The following is a 22,883-nucleotide window of genomic DNA, read 5'->3' on the forward strand; positions in this document are numbered from 1 at the left end:
GTGTAGTTGGTAAAGGAACTGTTTTTGATTTGGGAGTTTGTCGCCTCTGGATGAAAGGGCTTCAGTTTGGGGACTTGTCGGTTTGAAGGGGAGAAGTTGTTTATGGTTTAATCTCCTCATGGCTTGAGTACATGCAGGTGGCACATTATCTTAAGTAGCACAGTGTCAGTAAAGCTTTTTTATGTCTCCATCTGCTGGTAGGGAGGCAAAATGCATGCATCTGGACTGATCTGTGGCATTCCAGGAATGAAAGTTAGCAGGTAAGACCCAAGTTTTCCTTTCCCTCCTAGCTTCCAGGCTGTCCTTGCAGATTATGTATAGAATGGAAAATAACACTTTTTTTGCCAACAAAAATAATGCAATGCCCATTGGCACTTGTACCCGTTTGTTTTTTGTTAGGGGAAGCTTGTGGCTAGGGATTGCCCACTTGTGAGGACTTCCATGCTGCTCGACCTGGGAGAAAGCAGAGTTGCTTACCTGTAACAGGTGTTCTCTCAGGACAGCAGGGTGTTATTCCTTACAAAACCCACCCACCTCTCCATGGAAAAGCTTTCTTTATTTTCTCTGCTAAAATACAACTGAGGGGACCCCGCTTGGCATTCTGCATGCTGTGCAGGCTCAGAGAGGAGCAGCCAAAGCTCTAGGAACTCAGACATAGGTTTTCCGAGCTGGGCTCCATCCGATGATGTCACCCAAGTGTGAAGACTGACCTCCAGCTGTCCTCGGAGAACAGCTGTTACAGGTAAGCAACTCTGCTTTCTCTGCCTTTACCTGTAAGAGAGAGCCAACCATCGTGTCTAAGACATTCAACGAGCTGCCTTTAGAGAGGGCAAACACTTATTTATTTTCATATTTCTAATCTGCCCTTCCAGTTACTAACCAGGGTGCAGGACATCATAGTACAAAGAAAATTTACATAAAATAATTTCAAAATATTATTTAACACAAATGTAAAAAAAATTGATTCCTACTTCTATAAGATTACATGATGATGGTATGAGCATTGGAAGCCGCTTACTCTGTTCTCCTTTGGCAGGTGAATGTCTTGGCTTCAGCCAACCGTGTTATCCTCATAGAGAATCTTACGCGTTTCTGGCCCATCATCCAAATTAGGATCAAGCGCTGCCAACAGGTTTGTATCCTGCTGCTGAGGCCAGCTGTTGCCAAGAGCTCTTCTGCTCTTTTTATACCACACAGCAAAAACAGGGTGTGATGGGAAGGGGTCTGCCTTCTCTAACTCGATATGATGGGGGATGAAGGGGTGTCAGTATGTGACATGAGGGGATCTGCAGTGTATAATACAGTAAGACTAGAGGGTCCTGTCTGTAATAGGGAGAGTGAAGGGGGATGAAGGGGTGTCAGTATGTGACATGAGGGGATCTGCAGTGTATAATACAGTAAGACTAGAGGGTCCTGTCTGTAATAGGGAGAGTGTAGGGGGGATGAAGGGGTGTCAGTATGTGACATGAGGGATCTGCAGTGTATAATACAGTAAGACTAGAGGGTCCTGTCTGTAATAGGGAGAGTGTAGGGGGATGAAGGGGTGTCAGTATGTGACATGAGGGGATCTGCAGTGTATAATACAGTAAGACTAGAGGGTCCTGTCTGTAATAGGGAGAGTGTAGGGGGATGAAGGGGTGTCAGTATGTGACATGAGGGGATCTGCAGTGTATAATACAGTAAGACTAGAGGGTCCTGTCTGTAATAGGGAGAGTGTAGGGGGGATGAAGGGGTGGTCAGTATGTGACATGAGGGGATCTGCAGTGTATAATACAGTAAGACTAGAGGGTCCTGTCTGTAATAGGGAGAGTGTAGGGGGATGAAGGGGTGTCAGTATGTGACATGAGGGGATCTGCGGTGTATAATACAGTAAGACTAGAGGTCCTGTCTGTAATAGGGAGAGTGTAGGGGGATGAAGGGGTGTCAGTATGTGACATGAGGGGATCTGCGGTGTATAATACAGTAAGACTAGAGGGTCCTGTCTGTAATAGGGAGAGTGTAGGGGGGATGAAGGGGTGTCAGTATGTGACATGAGGGGATCTGCGGTGTATAATACAGTAAGACTAGAGGGTCCTGTCTGTAATAGGGAGAGTGTAGTAGGGGGGATGGGGGATGAAGGGGTGTCAGTATGTGACATGAGGGGATCTGCAGTGTATAATACAGTAAGACTAGAGGGTCCTGTCTGTAATAGGGAGAGTGTAGTGTGGATTTCGGGGGTTTGAAGAGGTGTCTGCTTATGATATAATGGGGTCTGTCTGTGTATTAAATGACTGGGATGAGGGGATGCTCTCTGTTTTATAGGAGGGCTTATGTGATCGGGGTGGGTGGGTGTACTTGTACAAGATGTGATTGGGAGATGTCCCATGCTATGGGAGGTGGGTGCTGTCTGTAGCTATATGACTGGGGTGAGCGGATGCTCTCTGTTAGGTGATAAGGTTTGGGGGTGGGTGCATGGCAAATTGTTCTCCAAGGACAAGTAGGATGGCGTCCTCACACATGGGTGACATCATTGGATGGAGCCCGGCTTGGAAAACATTTGTCAAATTTTCTAGTATCTTCGACTGGCACCCTGAGCATGCCCAGCATGCTGCTAAGCACACATCCATGAGGGTCTGTCTTCAAGCCTCTTCCTTTCCACGAAGCTACTACCTTGTGGTTTGTGAGCTTGTGCTTTTTTCACAGCTTTTTCTCAATTTTTTGCTTCCCATGTCACGTAGGGTCCCTCCGATTTTTCATCAGTTCCTTTCGCTGCATCCTGGTAAGTTTCGTGCTTCTTAGCAGTCGGTCAACGACAATTCCATCTCCCAGTGGCTGCCAACCATCAACCACGCACCGCATACTTTTTTCCGATGGCATTGACCAGCTTCCGCCATTGCCCCCAGTGCCCCCGGATTATTCCATCACCGACCCCCATGAGGGCTGTTTCCTTTGTCTGGGAGCGTCCCACGACATCCGTGGTTGCGACCTTTGTGCCCAGATGGACCCCAAAGGGCCACATCTCGAGAAGATGGAGAATTATTCAGATCCAAAGGACCGGATCCCTCTTCAGCATCAGGAACCTCCACCCCTCTCGGTAAGGAGATTCAAAGTTCTACTCCGGGGTTGTCACCACAAATGTTCCCGGTACCTGATTTGGGAGCAGGAGACCGACCGTGGTCTCTGTCATTCTGTTCCTGATCGGGTTCCTCTCCGTCTCCCTTGGTCCCAGGAGGAGGCTGTGGTGACCGCTGAGAGCAGTTGAAGAAACGTCATCCACTCATAGTCATCGAAGCCGGACCACAGACAGTCATCGACATCAGTGCCTCCTCCGAAGCGGTCCTGAGAGGAGGAAATGGTTCCCTCTGGTCCCGCTGATACCTCTTGGTGGCCTCCACCAATACTGGTGGAGGAATTGGTGTCCCCCAGCTCTCCAGGGGATGTCCCGATTCCGTCCTCTCCTCCTCATACAGTCTTGTCATCGGCTGCTTTTGAGGAGGAGTTAGAGAGGCATGTGTGGTTGGCGGTCGAACAGGCCCTGCAGGGCTTCAATCCTCCAGTTCTACTGGGACCGCCGCAGGAGTCTCCTCTGGTGCTTGTGCTCTTACTGGAGCAGCTTGATATACTGCTTGGGGTCTTACCGACGCAGCCGGCTCCGGTACCCCAAGCCCCTTCGCGGCCGAAAGAAGCACCGCTGCCATTGCCACAGGCTCCCATGCTGGTGAGCAACTCCTCTGATGAGGAAAGGCCATCTGATTTGATGGCGGCTTGGAGACACACGGTACTTTGCCACCTTCCAGCTTTCCCAGGGTCTTCGGGATCAGTTTTACCAGTGCCATCGATGCTGCCGATCCTGCTGACACCAGCAGATCTATTGGCGCTCCTGCGACCTCCAAGCCCATTGGTGCATCTGGCGCCTTTCTCTGTGCCCTCGAGGCCCCAACCCCGGACGCAGCTGGGTCTCCTAGCCCCTGCATCTCCGGGGGATCGCAGTGAAGGAGAGGCCCCTTATGACCCCTGGGAAGGAGTGGCATCCATATCCTCCTCGGAGGCATCAGAGGATCTTCCCTTCAAGCCTCCCCTTCCGGAGAAACGGTGAAAATCTCCCCCAGAGGATCTCTCCTTCGCAGGGTTTGTGAAAGCCATGGCAGAATCAGTGCCTTTTCAAGTTTTAACTGAATAGGACTCTAGGCACAAAATGCTTGAGACTCTGCAATTCCTGGATGTTCCAAAAGAGGTCATGGCAGTACTGGTCCATGATATTTTCAAAGACTTGGTGTCCTGCCTTTGGGAGCACCCCATATCGGTTCTTCCTGTGAGCTGTAAGACGGACGCCATTTACCTGATCCAACCTACCACCGGGTTTGAATACTGTCAGGTCCCCACCAATCGGTGATGGTAGAATCTGCTCTGAAGAATGCAAAGAGGATCTACACCCATGTCTCGGCCCCCCCTGGAGCGAGAGCATAGGGCCCTTGATGCCGTGGGGTCGTCATATTTTTCAGGGTGCAATGTTGACGGCCCGCATTGCTCATTACCGGCTGTACATGGGTCAATACTCCAGAAACCTGTGGAAGCAGGGGTAGGAGTTCAGTGAGCGCCTGTCACTACAATTCCAGGAGGAATTCCATAAGGTCGTTCAACAGGGCCTTGAGTGCGATAAGCACAAAGTCCGCTCTGCCTATGACATCTTCGAGACAGCCATGAGAACCACTGTGGCAGGCATTGGGGCTCGGCGGACTGCGTGGCTGCATGACTCTGATCTTCACCCTGAAGTTCGGGACCGCCTGGATGATTTTCCATGTTCAGGGGACAATCTGTTTAGTGACAGAATTAGAGGCAGTGGCACAACTGAAGGACTATCAGGAAACCCTTCAGCAACTGTCAGCCAGTACCTCTGATACTCAGCCACCCAAAATGCACCCTCGGCAATACCCGAAACGCCCTTTTTATCAACCACACAAGTACTACCCGCCAGCACCAAGGTCCAGGGCCCAACACCCTCCTGCCAGGATGTGGCCAAGACAGCCTTGAACCCCATGGACAACTACATTCCCGCCACAGAACCCCCCCACCATGGGGGTTTTGACTGGCGTCCAGGAAGCTTGCGCCAACCTCCTCCACAGCACGCCATCCCCCCTGTCAGGGGTTGGTTCCAGCTGTTCGCAGATTAATGGACCTCCGTTACTTTGGAGCTTTGGGTTCTGTTCGTCATGCATCAGGGTTATCAGTTGCACTTTCAGCGACTTACACCCCACTCTCCTCTGTGTCTTCGGTGGCAAGCAGTGGGGGATTTGCAGATACTTCGGATAGAGCTCTCCGCCCTCCTACTGGCTCGAGCGGTCAAACCCGCTCTGCCCAGCCAGCAGGGAGAGGGGTTCTATTCCAGGTATTTTCTAATTCCAAATTGTTCCAAATTGTTCAATAAGTTACACTGTTTCAATGTATATCAAACAAAAGTTCCAAATCGTTAAATAAGTTACTCTGTTACTATGTAAAATAATAAGACATCATTGTCATATTATTCCATGAGTTAATCTGTAAACCGATGTGATATGCCATATCGAATGTCAGTATATAAAAACTCAAAAAATGTAGACAGGATGTGTAAAGTTATGAAACAAATCCAAAAGAAAAGATATTTTACACCAAACACTTTATTTTGCCATAATTTAAAATCTGGAATGACCCCTTAATGGAAAAAGACCTCAGAACCCAAGTGTAAGTCTTTGGTGAAGACTCTTGGTGAGTCTTTATATCTTGGTGAGATTTATACACATTTACAGGCGAGCCAATCATTGGTCTTGGAGAAAACCTCCCAATGTGCCTTTATTAAATTGGTCTTTTTTTCTTTACTTTATTTCTTCTTTTTTATTTTCAAAAAAGTTTTGTTAAAAAAGATAATTTCTATGTTTCTTAATGTGAAATCCCAATAAAAAAAGGTTTTCTTTCAATTTCACATCTGAAGATCATGCAAATAATACTGAATGTAGCCCCGATTTTGTATGTAACTCAATAAATATTTTAGAAAATTGTAACTTATCTTATGAAGCTTAATTCTTGATGATTTCCACAAAGTTGTAAATTTTTTGTTGACAACTCATGAAACTTCAGTATGTTAATCCGTTGTGCGGAAACTTTAATATCGATAGTCGCTGACCGCAACCATTCAAATTTATTTATTTTATTTATTTTAGTTTTTTCTATACCGGCATTCGTGAGAGTATCACATCATGCCGGTTTGCAATAAACAGGGGAGTGATAAAAGGTACAGTGAACGAAATAAATAACAGGTGCTGAACAAAAAACAGTTACAATAAAACAGGGATGAGTACAACTCGGAGTAGAGAAAAAATGATAGGAAAATTAACATAATATATTAACTGAAATTTGACGAGGTACATTTACAAAAGATTATGGTATTTACTAGGTCTTGCCCATTTGAACTTATTGTAGTTTTTTATGTAAGGGTAGTGATAGGAAGTAAATGGTAAATGATAATGGTAAATGGTAGTGATAGGAAGTAAATTGTGCCGACGCTAGCTAACGTTTCGCTGTTGAAGCTGTTTCAAGGCAATAACTACAAAACAGAACAATATAATCAACATTCAATGCAATGCACAAATGTAGACATTGCTATTTTGTAAAATGACTCAATGCCTCCTAATGTTACCATATTTCAAGGTTCAACAAACTGCACTCATGTTTACTTTTCAGCGGTCCCACCACTAATGGCGAATTCTTAGAAAAATGCTGGCGCATGCGCATTTCTTTCATAGGCTCTATAGGTCAATCAAAACCAAAGAAAGAAATTAAAAAATTTTCTTTTCTCCTTTTTACTTTGTAAGACTGTATTTCACTGCAATCACAAAAATCTTATTGACTGGAACAAAAGTTAAACCCGATATCAATGGGTACTAGGAACTAATTCAAAAAGACTTTATCAGAAAAACGGGAACCATTCCAATTCTGAATTTAAACCAAATGGTGTGAAGCTCTGTAGCGTATAGATCCTTCGTAACTCCTGTTGTAATAATAGCCTCTCTTTATTGCCATCTCTGATATTAACACGTACTCATTCCAATACACAGCATTTTAAGCACTTGAATTTATGGTTAAACTCCACACAGTGGGAAACCAGCGGGGCATCAGTCTTCCTGTTCTTTAAGCAACTTTTTATGCTCAGCTAGTCGAGTTCTTAAAGCAATAATTGTTTTCCCCACATATATCATTCTACATGGACATGTGAGGACATATACAGATGTGCAATTAGTATACCCCTTCAGAAAATATTCACGTTTCTCTTTAGGATTGATAAAAAGAGACCCTTCAGACATGATTTCACAAAAGGAGCATTGTCCACAAAGGTAGTGTCCCTTTACTTTGGTACCAAGCAGGGTAACAGTAGAAGTATTGGTAACTTCCGGTAAAAGTGATGGACTTATTATTTCTTTGATGTTTTTGGACCGGGTAAATGATGACCGAATCCTACAATTCTTGAAACAATCATGTAATTGTAGAATATCAGAGTGTGACTGCATGATCTTCACCAAATTTGGAGACAACATGGAATACCGTGTAACAAAATTTGTCATTTTTATCCACGTCAAAAGATCTTCTACTGGTTAAAAGAGCCTCACGATTTGCAAAACGAGCTCTTTTGTAACAATTTTTAAGTAATCTATGTGGATAACCTCGTTGTAATAAATCACTACATTTTTTCTTTTGAGTGTCTCTTGAATTCACTAATGTCGGTACAATTCCTTCTGATTCTGAGCATTTGTGAATATGGAAGACTGTCCTTTAAGTGGTACGGATGAAAACTAGTATATTCAAGGAAAGTGTTACGATCTGTAGATTTCTTGAAAAGAGTGGTAGACAACGTTCCATCTTCTGATTTATATATCTTTACATCAAGAAAAGTAATTTCTGAAAAATGGAAAGAGATGGAAAACTGATTGGCATCTTCACAAGAATTAAGCCACTGATGAAAACTTCTCAACTCTTCTGTAGATCCAGACCACAAGACAAAAACATCATCTATAAAACGTTTCCATAATTTCACTTGCTTAGCAAAGGGAGAATTCACAATCCAATCCAACTCAAATTTTTCCATATACAAATTTGTTAATGATGACGCCATTGTTGCGCCCATGGCAGTACCTGATATCTGTTGATAGAACTTTCTATCAAATATGAAAAAATTTTTGGTTAATACCAATCTTAACAAATTCATGATGAAACTTGTGGGCACTTCATGTGGATGGGATCTAGATCTCAATAAATTTCTAATGACCACCATTAATGAAACTTGTGGTATTGATGTGCAAAGTGATGTGACGTCAAAAGTTACAAGATACAGGTCCTGACAGTCAAAATCAAGGTCATGCAATATATTAAAAAGGTGAGTGGTATCTTTATTGTATGAATCCATTCTGTTTACAAGCGGTTTCAAAAAGGTATCCACATACAATGATAATTTTTCAAGTGCGGACGCATTTGTTGAAATAATCGGTCTGCCAAGTGGATTTTATGAATCTTTGTGGATCTTAGCAATGTGTATATAGTTGGAATTATGGGTTTCTTCATATTGATAAACTGGTATTCTTTCTTTGTCAATAAACCACACTTGTGAGCCTGGTCAGTTAAAGATTTTATCTCTTGCTGGAGATGCTTAGTCAGATCAGACTTCATTGAAGCTTGTCTGGACACTGTCTAGGCGAAAGCTTTCCCACCTCGGGACAGGGCGGAGACCCTCGTGGCTCTTGCTCAACAGATCTCCGACTGCTCCCATGTCTCAGCTCACCAGTTCCTTTGCTTGTTGGGCCACATGGCAGTGTGTTGTGTTCATCGCTGTCCGACGTCTCTGCTCCGCCCACCGTACCTCATTGGCGACTCCCTCTGGGGTTGATGGAAGGCTAGCTGCTGCGGCGTCTCCAGGCCATCCTCCTCTGGCATCCCCGGACCAGCTCGACGCTGCAAGCCGCCATGTTGACCAGATGCCTAAGGACGCACATGCGCGGCCCGACTGATGTACCGGTGTTGGCGCAAAGCTCAGGGGCATCCCCCTGAGATGACGTCATAAGCTCCAGATATTTAAGGTCTCAGTTTTTGCCAACAAGACGAGTTAGCAAGGGTTCGCTTCCTCCAGGTCGCTGCGGATGGGATTCACTCTCCGCAAACCTAGCTACTCTGCCTCCTCGAACTTCACTAGAGGTACCCGCTCCTCGGGGGCCTCGCTTTCTCTTTTACTTTTCAGGTCGCAGTCCGGAACCGGTACTCGCTCCTCGAGGGCCCACGTCCCGGACCAACTCCTGAATACCACTTCTGCTAAGAAGTCATTGCTGCTTACAACATTAGTGAGTTTCCATCTATCTCTCAGAGCTTTCCCTGGGACCAGGTACTCGCTCCTCGAGGGCCTACTTTATCTCAACTCCTGAGCTGCTTCAAGAGATTATTGTGTGAGTGTTACCATCAAGGACTTGTTCCAGAACTGCATATACTGCCTACTTGCTTTCTTAGTTTCTCTACAGCTCAGCCACCTTGGGATCGCTGTTCCAGTACCTGAGGGACTACAGCCCAGACGGACGCTTCCAACTCACTACAGCTACCTCTGGTGGTTTAATATATTGTCTTATAAAAGAACTAGTGTGTATCTGTCTCCTACACTAAGCCTGACCAGTGGTCCCTCTCAGGATCTCCCCTGAGGGCGTGGTCACCTGCCACTGGTCCAAGGATCCACCCACAACTACTCCGTTAATAACAGATTGCTATCTCTCAGCTTTAACAACAGAGCTCTAATAACACAGTGATGGTGCTTGGCAGCACATGTGCAGAGCACAGTGGACATTGCATTCCCAGTAGTGTCAAGCTACTCAGGATCTGTGTACTCATGTTCTGCTCATGAAACTGTTGCAGCAGTCTCTCTAGTGGTATGCAACCCCCCCCAAATCTGCAGCAGGGATGCTCCTTTTGGAGTCTTCAAGCCCAGGCTACCCTCACCACCGATGCATCCCAGACAGGGTTGGGAGGGCACATGTTGCGGGCCTCCACACCCACGGGCTTTGATCTGCACAGGAATCGCAGTTCCAGATCAACCTTTTGGAACTGTGAGCGACTTGGTAAGCCCTACAGGTGTTCCGAGAGCAACTCCTCAACAAGGTGATACTTGTGCAAACCAACAGTCAGGGAGCCGGGTGGTATCTGAACAAACAGGGGGGAACCGGGGTCCTTCACCCTCTGTCAGGAGGCGGTCCACATTTGGTCATGGGCCATCAGCAATGGCACCACCCTCAGGGCAGTGTACCTCCCAGGGGTGGACAACACCCTAGCAGATGCCTTGAGCCGAGCTTTTTGGCCTCACGAATGGTCCCTCAGTCAAGAGGTAGTGAACCAGATTTTTTGCTCCTGGGGATCCCAGACATAGACCTCTTCGCCTCCCTGGAAAACAGGAAAGTACACTGCTTCTGCTCCCTAGGTCAGAGGAGCAGCGGATCGGTGGCTGATGCTTTTTTGATTCACTGGGGAAATGGGCTTATGTACGCTTACCCTCCCCTTTCTCTCATATGGAAAACACTCCAGAAGTTGCAATAGGATCAGGGCTCTATGATCCTGATCGCTTCCTCCTGACCCCATCAGGTCTGGTTTCCGACCATTCAGGACCTGGCCTCTCACCCCTCCGATCCAATTGGGAATGGCTCTGGATCTAATCACCCAGGACCAGGGCAGACTTGCCACGCCAACCTACAAGCCTTGGCTCTCACAGCTTGGATATTGACCGGATGACTGTGCAGGCCCTTAGCCTTTTGGAGGGAGTGTCACGTGTTGTTTTGGAGTCCAGAAAACCATCCACTAGAAAATCTTATAATCTAAAGTGGAAAAGGTTTTCATCTTGGTGTGAGGGACATGGCCTGGATCCTTTTTCGTGCTCCCCGCCCTCACTCTTGGACTATCTCTTGTCTCTCTCCAAGTCTGGTCTGCAGACCACTTCTGTGAGAGTTCAATTCAGTGCCATCGGGGCATACTATAGGAGTGCAAATGGTACTGCGATTTCTTCCCATTCGCTTGTGGATCAATTCATGCAGGGCTTATTACAGCTAAAGCCTCCTACTCGCCGTCCAGCGGTTTCCTGGGATCTCAACATGGTGCTCTCGCAACTCATGAAACCTCCGTTTGAGCCTGGAGGCAAGATGGCCGCCGTGGTGTAAGACTGTGAGAGATGCCAGAGGGAAAGCTGCCGAAAATTTCCCTTTTTTCGAAATACTGCTAAAATTAAAATGCCGCATACTAAATGTAAAGGTCGGCTGAGAGATGAGAATGTTGGCTCACCATCTGAAGACCCTCGACAGCCACAAATCTCCGTTTTTTTCGCAGGAGCTTCACAGACACCTCCGGATTGCTTGGTCGCTGGGGGAACGGCATTAGAGCATGTGCCATCCCCCTTGTCCCTGGAAACAACTTTAAGCCCCGGATCACCCTGCAAACCTGCTAACTCCAGTAATATCAAGGTACCTAGCCCTGCCTCGGTGCAGGCAGGAGCAGCCATGGTACTGGCCTGGGACGGCTGGGAGCCATGAGCGCTGGGGGAAGATAACCCAGGAGGAGGAATGGAGGGATCTGCAATGGCTTCCTCACTGCTTATCTCGGAGTTTCCTGGTTTGTCATCTTTTCCAGGTATGGGGTTGAGCGGGGAAACTGTGGAGGACGCAGGGGTGAAGCAGCTGAGGATGATTTCTGTTTCCCCACTAACAATAAGACCTGATGTAATTTCCTTGGAGGGGATATGGACAATAGAGGACAATGGAGGGGTTAAGTACAATAGAGAGTTCAATTAAAACTCTATCTGCGGCAACAATTGAAATTAAAGACCAAGTGATAAAAATAATAATTTAATATCACATTATACTATTAAAATGGAAGATATGGATAAACGTTTGAAAAGAGTTGAAGACAAATCAAAATAATTGAATCAGAAAGCTTGTTTGTTAAAGGATTAGAGGCCATAGAGAGTGCTCTGAGAGCACATAATCTTTGGATCTTGAACTTTCCCGTCATAACATTAACTTCTCCATTGGAACTGTTTAAATTATACCTAAAACGTGTTCTGAAGATTCCTGAGACAGCATTTCCTGCAGCTGTAAAAGCTTTCTATTTACAGCAAACCGCACAAAGTGAAGATCAAGAATGTCCTTTGGATTTAACTAACATATTAGAAATGTCATCTGAAACAGAGAGAGATTGATTTATGTATTTGTTTGTTTTTCTGTGCCAATATTAGATTCGAAATATCACACTGGTTTACATACGAGTTGTCCGAAGGCAAGCCTTATGGGGACATGATACATTTTAATAGATTAATCGATAAACAGAATATAACGAGAAACTTGCATTGCATAATAACTCTTTTAAGCTTAAATATGTTCTGACATAGCTTATTATGTACAACGAGTGGAATTGAACAGGAAGGGAGAAGGAGAGGGGGTGGGAGCCGGGGTTAATTTTCTAGGGGGAATGCTTTTCAGAAGAGCCAGGTTTTGAGATTTTTTTGGAAGGAAGGTGTCGAGGTATCCGTTCTGAGAGGAACTTGGAGGTTGTTCCATATTTGGGGGCCTGCTATTGATGCAGCGCGTTCTCTTGTGGAGACTCGATGAACTTCCTTAATGGAGGGAGTGGTTCCTTGTGGGGTTGCAGGGGAGCAGTAGGCCTTGTAGCCATCTCGCCTTGTCATTGTGAATAGCTTTGTGGGTAAGCATGAGGATCTTATATTGAGATCAGAAAGGGACGGGTAGCCAGTGGAATTGTTTGAGTATGGGCGTGATGTGATCTGTTTTTTTGCTGTTTGTTAGTGATCTTGCGGCTGCATTCTGAAGGAGCTGGAGAGGCTTGAGGGTGGTAGCGGGTAGGCCTGTTAGGAGGGAGTTGCAGTAGTCTAATTTGGTAAAAAGGAGGGATTGTGGTACTGTCCGGTAATCTGGAGGATGTAGCAGAGGTTGGAGTTTTTTAAGGATTTGTAGGTTGTAGAAACCTTCCTTTATCAGCGTGTTGATATGACATTTAAAGTTTAATTCCTTGTCCAGGGTGACTCTGAGGTCTCTGGCTGTTGTGAGAGTTGTGCATTTGGGCGGAGTTGTCAGGTTCGTGGATGGAGTTGTAGCTTTCCCGGTGAGGTGCAGAATTTCCGTTTTGTTCTGGTTAAGCGTGAGTGCCATTTGGGAGAGTATACATTTTATGTCAGAGAGGTGGGATTCCCATTGGTTTAGTGTATTCTCGATGTCGTCTCTGATGGGAAGCAGAATCTGTACATCATCGGCATATAGGAAATAGGAAAGGCCTGCTTTATCCAGATAGTTACATAGTGGGAGCATGTAGACATTGAAGAGGGTAGGGGATAGGGATTATCCTTGTGGGACTCCCTGTGAGAGAGGGTATTAGTTCTGAAGTGGTGTTTTCGTGAGTAACTTTGTTGTACCTGTTTGCGAGAAATGATTAAAACCATAGGAGGGTAGTGCCATTGATACTGATTTCTTGTAGTCTGTGGACTAGGATCTCATGGTTGACAGTGTCAAATGCGGCTGTTATTTATTTATTTATTTATTTTACGTTTTTCTATACCGGCATTCGCGATGGGTATCGCATCATGTCGGTTTACAATTAACAAGTGAAAAGGTAACAAGAGGTCATAAATAACAATAAATAACATAAATTAAAAAGGTAGTAGTAATAGTAACAATATACAAGTGAAAGTTAAGGGTTGCAGTTACAATAAAACAAGGTAGTAATATAACTAGGAGCAGAGAAAAGAAGCAGGGGTATTTAACTAGATACATATCGAGAATGTCGAGAAGTATTAGGAGGAAAGAGGTGCCTTTGTGAAAACCTCTCAGTATTGTGAGCGTGAGTAATAGTGATTCAGTGCTGTGATATTTTTTGAACCCAGGCACCAGTATACGTTGGTTTTCTAGGTATTCTGACAGTTGTTAGTTCACTGTTTTCTCGATGATCTTGGCCAGGAAAGGCAAGTTAGAGATGGGTCGGTAGTTGGATAGGATGGTCGGATCTAGTTGGGGTTTCTTTAGGATCGACTTTACCACGGCACCTTTAAGGGAATCCAGGAGAACACCTTGTTCGAGGGAAAGGTTGACGATGTCCGCGATAGGCCTTGCTAGGCAGTTTGGGATTAATATGAGAGTTTTCGTTGGGATAGGGTCGAGTGGGTGTGCTGCTGGATTTATCTTCGGGACCATGGTTTCCACCTCAGTGGAGGCGATGGTTTCAAATTTCGACCATTTTCGTGTGGTGAGGGATGGTGGTGTGGGAGGTTCAGGGTTTCTTGGCTGGGTTCTTGAGGTCAGTTCAGATATTTTGTCTTTAAGGAATTGGGCGAAATTTTGGCTGGATATTGTTGGGGCGTCATCTTGAGGGGCGTTATTGATGGGCCGAGTTAATATCTCCGTATTGATAGTGATCCATGAGTTGACTGCAGTTATGGCGTTTGTATCCAGTTGTTTTAGGGCTTCTGGTAGGGTTTTTTCTAGGATCTCACTGGAGCAAGTTTTGGTGAATACAATGAGTTTTTTTTTCTTTGAGGATATGGATATGGTAGACGTCTACTTGGAGCTTGGTTTGTATTAACATGTGGTCTCACCAGGGGACCATGGTGGTCGACGGGGGGGGGGGGGGGGGGGGGGAGTTGAGTGTTATTTTGTTGTTGATGAAAATCAGATCCAAGGTGTGGCCTGATTTTTGTGTAGGGGAGTTGATTATTTGTTTGAAGCCCATAGCAGTTAGCGTGTTGAGTAGGAGCTTGCATGGTGGGGGGAGGGGAGATTTGTCAATGTAAAGGTTGAAATCTTCTAGGATGATGGTAGGATGATTGGTGTTGATGCATGAGGAAATGGTTTCAATGAGGGGGCCGGGATCCTTGTTGAGAGCATTTGGCGGGGCATAGATTAGCAGGATCTGTAGCGCTTTGGACTTGAAGAGGCTGATTTCTAGGGGTAGTGGGGAGTTGATGGGGAGATTACTGAATTTAAGTTTTTTGACTGCTAAAAATAGTAGGCCACCTCCTTTTTTTCTTGGCCTTGGAATGGAGAAGATGTTGTAGCTGATTGATGAGGGGGGTATTGGAGCTCTTGAGCCATGATTCTGTGATACATAGAAGATCTGGCTTATAGTCGGTGAGGAGGTCATTGATGATGGGGATTTTATTTGTTATGGACTGAGCGTTCAGTAGAAAGAGGGTAAGGATTGATAGGGCAGCCATGTGTGTGTCTGGAGTAGGGGGATGGGGGATGAGCCTTCTGTGGTTGATTCCTGGTGTAGCGTTATATGGGTGGGGTTTGTAAAAGGTGTAGGGGGCTTGCGTAGGGTGTGTAAATCTTGAATTCATGTTGTAAGCAGGTGGTAGGGGGGGAGGTGTGTGGGTGGTGGTCTAGCATGGATGTCCTGTTGCGATCCTGCTGGGGTGCTGAGAAGAGTAGGTCGCTGGGTTTGGTGCTGTATGTGCCCCGACAGGATTTCTGCGCTGCTCGCGCTGGTCGGTCGGGTTAAGATGGCTATCTTAGTGGGAGTAGCGAGTCTGCGGGGGAGCCCACTGGCGGTTTGGTCATGAGTTGGAGGATCAAGTAGAATGTGATATGGCAGGCTTGGAGCTGGGGAGGGAGGGGACAGCCGGGTGATATCTCCGGGGGAGCACAAAGTGGTCGCACGAAGGGGCGCAGTAAGGAGCATGCCCCATTGGTCGTGCTCCTTCGTGCGCGCAACACCTGGCGCACGACGCCGGAGGTCTGTAGCAGCCTTTAAGGCTTTGTTCTTCGCTCCTCTGCCGTCACGGCTGCGCCAGGCCTCAGATTGGCTAAGGGGCGCGGCTTAGGATGGTAGGAGGTGTTTGCCTCGCGGCCGCTCGGGGTGCTCGTCAGGGTCGATGCGGACACAGATGAGAGCACCCTTACCCCGATGGGTTTGCGCCGGTCACGCAGGCCAGGAGCCGTCCGGGTGAAGAGAGGGAGCTGGAGGTCTGTAGCAGCCTTTAAGGCTTTGTTCGTCGCTCCCCTGCCGTCATGGCTGCGCCAGGCCTCGGATTGGCTAAGGGGCGCGGCTTAGGTCGGTGGGAGGTGTTTGCCTCGCGGCCGCTTGGGGTGCTCGTCTGAGGAGACCCCTAGTCGTGTCTTTTGCCTTTCTTTCAGAAAGAAATTGTTACGAATTCAGAAGGTGGACCCCTGTTCCGAGGTAGAGTTGGTGCTACCCAATTGGACAGAGAACCCATTAGGTCTCTACCATCGGAGGGCAAGGCTCAATGAGATGAGTGTTGAAGGAAGACTTCACCCTGGAAGCTTGTGATCCCCCCAGGAGGAGCCTGTAGGGATCCGGCCTCTGGGACTTAAGGAACTCCCTGAAGACTAACGGAGGTCTGGACTCAGGCGCCCCCTGCAGGTCATGGGTTCCAGACGGCTGGCGTCTCCAGCTGGTCGTAGGTAGTCCGGGAGTAGAAGTCGAAGGAGAATCCAAAGATGGTCCAGGGGTCGAAGTCCAGAGAGCGGTCCAAAGCCAGTCCGGGAACAGACGGGAGAGAGGTTTGAAGCCAATCCGAAGTCAATGCCAGGAACTCAGCACAGCCAGTCCGAAGGTCAGGAGCCAAAGAATCAATCCCATGAGGAAGGAGGAGCAGAAGCGGGACAAAGAACCAAGCGAGACCAGGAACATGGGAACCGGAAACCAGGCACGAGCCTCAATACCAAGGCAAGGTCTGAGGAGCAGACCATGCCTTAAATACCTAAACATGAGGGAGGAGATTCAGGAGGGAGCCACGACACTTCCTGTCGTGGCCCCTTTAAATCTTATCTTCAACCTCGCATGCAGCTCTAAGGCAGCCAGGAAGGGGGAAGAGTCACAGCAGCCAGTAGGGCGCTGCAGCTGGCCTAGCAGCAGCCATGGCTGTGAGGAGAACACCGGAGGAGGCCCCCTGCTCTTGCAGGAGCCTCCAAAGCAACCTGACACCGCGGGTGAGTATTTGGTCCCGGCCACGACAGTCGGCCCCGGTCGCGGCTTGCTGCGGCCGGCAACCATAACAGAAATTATGTAATGCATCTGTTTTTTAGAAACAGACAGAGCTTATTCTACGGTAAACCTGTATGATTATTTCCTGACGTTGTTAAAACTAACTAATCTATGCCCTGCCAAATGCTCTCAACAAGGATCCGGCCCCCTCATTGAAACCATTTCCTCATGCATCAACACCAATCATCCTACCATCATAACAGACACGTAGGAAGGAGTTTTTGAGGATGAGACCTGATGTATTGAAATTGAATGCTAAATTTGTTTTAAAATATCCCTGCAAGGCATGTATAAAATACTTAAATGTTAATTACGTGTTCTATGAACCAGAACAACTTAGAACATTCTTAGCGGGACGAACCCCTATTATAGCTTCCACAGGCTTGGTGTAAAATAGATAAATTGTGGTAGCAACCCGGCAGCTTATCATTTAAATGTTCTGATTATCTATATACTTTGATGGAAATATGCTCTTTTCTGCCTCCTAATTGCTATATATTTTTCTTATAATTTAAATGTCAGTTTATTACTGGTTTTGAAAATTTAATTAATTTTCCTGTTATTTTTCTTTTCCTCTAAATGACGTATTTTCTGAACAGGAGTATTTCCTGGTAATTTCAAAAAATTGAAAATAAAGAATTAAAAAAAAAAAAAGAAACCTCCGTTTGAGCCATTGCGATCTTGCTACCTGAAATACCTTTCCTGGAAAGTTGTATTCTTGGTCGCGGTTACATCGGCTTGCAGGGTCGGTGAACGGCAAACTCTGGTTTCATACCCACCTTATACAAGTTTTGTCACGGCAAGGTGGTGCTAAGAACGCACCTGAAGCTCCTTCTCAAGATGGTTTCAGACTTGCACCTCAACCAGTCTATTATATTGCCTTCTTTCTTCCCAAAGCCTTACGCTCACCAGGGTGGGCATGCTCTACATACACTGGGCTGCAAGAGGGCACGTGCCTTTTACTTGGAATGGACAGCGCCCCATCTCCACTCAACATTTTGTCTCCTTCGACAAAAATGGATTGAGAGTCACGGTCTCCAAGCAGACGCTATCCCATTGGCTAACAGACTGTATTGCCTTCTGCTACGCTCAGGCGGGCTTGTCGCTTGAAGGTCACATCAAAGCCCACTCCATACGGGCCATGTTTGTCTTGGTGGCTCACTTGCGTGCAGTTCACATCCACGAGATTTGCAGAGCAGTGACTTGGAGTTCCCTCCATACTTTCACCTCACATTATTGCCTGGACAAGGATGGCAGACAAGACTGTCGATTTGGACAGTCCATCCTCCGTAATCTCTTTTAGCCATAAAACGCAACTCTCACTCTATGGGTCCTAACCTTGGGTGCAGGCCTGCTCCTGTGATTGTTGCCATGCCAGTTGTTGTGCACGTTGGCACCAGTTCTCTGTGGCACATGTTCGAGCGGCCTGAAGCTACTTAATCGCCAATGTGTGAGGACTACCATCCTGCTTGTCCTTGGAGAAAGCAGAGTTGCTTACCTGTAACAGGCATTCTCCAAGGACAGCAGGCTGTTAGTCCTCACGAAACCTGCCCGTTGCCCCGCAGAGTTTGGTTTCTCTTAGGTTTTTGATTTCCTTTTTCGCGAACTCTGTTATAAGGCTGAAGAGGGACCCCGAGTGGATGTGTGGTTAGCAGCATACTGGTGAGCCAGTCAAAGTTTCCCGTGCCAGGCTCCATCCGATGATGTCACCCATGTGTGAGGACTAACATCCTGCTGTCCTTGGAGAACACCTGTTACAGGGTAAGCAACTCTGCTTTCTGTTTCGTTTTAGCTGGTTCAAGGGTTGTAAGAGCTAGGAGTTCTTACTGGGGAAATCTCAGCCCATCTCAGCTCAGGCTCTCGCTATATATTTATGATAGGGAAAGTCACATGGTGTGTAAGAGGTCTTTGCGCAGTTTGATGGAGTAGGGTTGCTTTATGTTATTTATTTAAAGTTTTTTCTATATCGTCGTTCAGTTGAATACCATCACAACGGTTTACAGTAAGGCATATAAATACAGCTTTGGTAAATTGTATAGGTTAGTACTATCTCTAGGAAGTGCCATTAAAGTTTGGTAACAAAGTTTCATAATAAATACTATTTGTAAAGTGTTATAAATCTTGTCTTTTTCCATGCTTATCAGACTTAATTACATGTATAATTCTATCGTAATGTATATTTTGTTTTAATAATACACACATATTGAACAGTGAGGTGCTGCGTGCTGATGTTCTGCTGCCGGATTTCATATTCACTATTCTCCGTTTTCTTTGTCTCAGTATGCAGCGGAGTCTATCTGAATATGGTGGGCGATCTCTGTATTTTTTGTGGGGGAGAAACCATTGTGAGGAAGGTTCTTCCTGTTATATAGACTGGTAACGCTGGATGGGAGGGGGGGGTTAATCTTTGTATACTTTGTGACATAGAAGGTCCCATGGTGTGGAGGCTTCTGACTGAGTGTAGTGTGGTGGGTTTGGGAGGGATGTCTGTTGCTCTTAGGTGGTCCTTTCTGTGTACATATGCTAGGTGGTGTATATTTATTTATTTATTTTGCATTTTTCTATACCGGCGTTCATGTGGCAAAGACATATCACGTCGGTTTACATTGGAACAGTTGTTAGATAATAGCATTACAAGGAACAAGGGATTTGCAACTGGGGTAATAACTGGGGGTGCAAATATCTGAAACGTTAACATTCAAGATTCGCGACAAACATTAACTTGAGTTGAGATTACATAAAACTAAAAATAAGGAGTTGCAATACAGTCAAAAAAAATTTTAGCACTAGATTGAGAGATAACATTAAGACTTAAGAATTAAAGAAAAAGGTTAACTGTTAATAAAGACCTTTAGAAGGTGTCAATCATGATAATTCACCGAGGGAGGGAGTGCTGTCCAAAGGATGTTTTACAGAAGGAGAGGTGATCGTAGGGTTATGTAAAGGCTTAGCTGAATAACCATGTTTTTTTTTGAAGGTCTGTGGGCAAGGTTCTTGGCGGAGGTCCGGGGGGAGAGCATTCCATTGTGGGGGACCAGCTGTAGATAGGGCGCGTTTCTTTACCAAGGTCTTGGCTGGGGGGCGTAGAGTGTACCTTTGTAGAAACTTCTAACTGGTCTAGAGGAGGAGTGGGGCTGAAGAGGGATACCTAGATCGAGAGGTGAGCGATTGTGAAAGGCTTTGTGGATAATTGTTAGGACTTTATATAGAATTCTGAATTTGATAGGTAACCAATGGAGGTTCCGGAGGATAGGAGTAATGTGTTCTCTTTTGTTAGTGTTGGATAGAATCCTGGCGGCCGAGTTCTGTACCATCTGCAAGGGTCTTATGTGGTTGGCTGGGAGTCCGAGAAGGAGGGAGTTGCAGTAGTCGATTTTTGAAAAGATGATGGATTGAAGTACTGTGCGGTAATCCTGAAAGTGGAGAAGTGGTTTCAATTTTTTTAGGACCTGTAATTTGAAGAAGCATTCATTTGTGGTATTGTTGATGAATTTTTTAAGGTTCAGATGGTTGTCCAGGATGACACCCAAGTCTCTTACTTGGGTGGGGAGACTTGGTTGAGAGGTAGGTAGAATGTTTGTTGATCCTTTGCCGTCGTCCTGGGTGATGATGAGGATCTCTGTCTTGTTGGTGTTTAAGACTAAGTTAAGACTGGAGAGCAGGTGGTTGATTGACTGAAGGCAGCTGTTCCAGAAGCTGAGGGTCTTGGTGAGGGACTCTGTGATCGGGATGAGAATTTGGACGTCGTCTGCGTAGATATAGTGAGTTAGATTAACGATAGTGAGTAGGTTACAGAGTGGGAGGAGGTAGATGTTGAACAGAGTTGGTGAAAGAGAAGATCCTTGAGGGACTCCCAGTGTGGGGCTGACTGGGTGGGATTCTTTGTTATTGATTTTTACTTTGAAAGTCCTGTTGCTTAGGAATGATTTGAACCAGCTGAGCACAGCTCCGGTGATGCCTATTTCTGCTAGACGATCTAGTAGAATTGAGTGGTTCACTGTGTCAAATGCCGCTGAAAGATCTAAGAGAGCGAGGAGGAACGGTTGTTTGTTTTCTAGGTTCAGAAGGATGGTGTCTGTTAGCGAGATTGAGGGATTCGGTGTTCAGCGCTTTGCGGAAACCGAACTGCGACGGGGCGAAATATATTATATATTTCTGAGATATATCCTAGGGTGGAATAAGTAATTCATGTGTTGTCTGTGTTGCAGGGTGGAATTGACACGCGTGTTCGTGGCATCGAGGTTCTGGGTCCCAAGCCCACGTTCTGGCCTGTATTTAAGGAACAGCTGTGCCGACGCACGTACCTGTTCTACACTACACGCGCTCATGCCTGGTGCCAGGAGATCTCCCAGGATCGCGTGCAGCTGCTGCAGCTCTTCAACAAGTGAGGATTTCCCACCCTGTTCTCCTCCTTTCCTTTCCTGTTCTGTCCTGCTCGCTCCCTTCCCTATACTCCCTTTCCTATACTCCCTTTCCTCATCCACTTCCAGCCCTTTAATGTTTCTGCCCTCTGCTTGTCTTAGACCCCCCATCCCCCTCCTGTGCTTCTTCCTTCTGCACCATGAGCAGGGGTGGGGGAGTGTGTGCGAGAGAGATGCTAGCACTGTATTTATCATTTTTACCCCTGAAGATTAAACAGTGCACTGTGACAGAAGTGGGGAGATGCTAACTCTGTTTTTGTCTCTCCTCCCCCATCAGGTTAAACAGTGCTTTGCGACATGAGCAGGTGTTTGCAGACCATTTCCTTCCTGATGATGAGGCAGCGCAGGCTCTGGGCAGGACGTGCTGGGAAGCGCTTATCAGTCCTTTAGTGCAGAGTATCACCACCCCAGGTATTGACTCCCAGTTAGAAGGAGGAAGATCACGTCATTGAAACATCTCTCTCTGTAACAATGGTGCTTGGATGGGCTATCAGTCCTTTAGTGCAGAGTATCAGCACCCCAGGTATTGACTTCCAGTTAGAAGGAGGAAGATCACGTCATTGAAACATCTCTCTCTGTAACAATGGTGCTTGGATGGGCTATCAGTCCTTTAGTGCAGAGTATCACCACCCCAGGTATTGACTCCCAGTTAGAAGGAGGAAGATCACGTCATTGAAACATCTCTCTCTGTAACAATGGTGCTTGGATGGGCTATCAGTCCTTTAGTGCAGAGTATCACCACCCCAGGTATTGACTCCCAGTTAGAAGGAGGAAGATCACGTCATTGAAACATCTCTCTCTGTAACAATGGTGCTTGGATGGGCTATCAGTCCTTTAGTGCAGAGTATCACCATTCCAGGTATTGACTCCCAGTTAGAAGGAGGAAGATCACGTCATTGAAACATCTCTCTCTGTAACAAAGGTGCTTGGATGGGCTATCAGTCCTTTAGTGCAGAGTATCACCATTCCAGGTATTGACTCCCAGTTAGAAGGAGGAAGATCACGTCATTGAAACATCTCTCTCTGTAACAATGGTGCTTGGATGGGCTATCAGTCCTTTAGTGCAGAGTATCACCATTCCAGGTATTGACTCCCAGTTAGAAGGAGGAAGATCACGTCATTGAAACATCTCTCTCTGTAACAATGGTGCTTGGATGGGCTATCAGTCCTTTAGTGCAGAGTATCAGCACGCCAGGTATTGACTCCCAGTTAGAAGGAGGAAGATCACGTCATTGAAACATCTCTCTCTGTAACAAAGGTGCTTGGATGGGCTATCAGTCCTTTAGTGCAGAGTATCACCATTCCAGGTATTGACTCCCAGTTAGAAGGAGGAAGATCACGTCATTGAAACATCTCTCTCTGTAACAATGGTGCTTGGATGGGCTATCAGTCCTTTAGTGCAGAGTATCACCATTCCAGGTATTGACTCCC

At 46.2% G+C, this 22,883-nt stretch overlaps 1 protein-coding gene across 1 annotated transcript in view; it reads left to right on the forward strand.

The window, feature by feature from the left end:
• The window catches only part of LOC115086658 (cullin-9-like), a 582,584-nt gene that overhangs the window by 291,394 nt on the left and 268,307 nt on the right, over positions 1 to 22,883 (forward strand). Inside the window, exons 18-20 of the mRNA XM_029592817.1 lie at positions 1,037 to 1,132; positions 21,240 to 21,415; positions 21,730 to 21,863. Of these exons, the coding sequence (XP_029448677.1) occupies positions 1,037 to 1,132; positions 21,240 to 21,415; positions 21,730 to 21,863 (406 nt within the window). The remainder of the gene's footprint in view (positions 1 to 1,036; positions 1,133 to 21,239; positions 21,416 to 21,729; positions 21,864 to 22,883) is intronic.

This window comes from Rhinatrema bivittatum, chromosome 3, assembly GCF_901001135.1.
Source record: "Rhinatrema bivittatum chromosome 3, aRhiBiv1.1, whole genome shotgun sequence".
Taxonomy (NCBI): Eukaryota; Metazoa; Chordata; class Amphibia; order Gymnophiona; family Rhinatrematidae; genus Rhinatrema; species Rhinatrema bivittatum.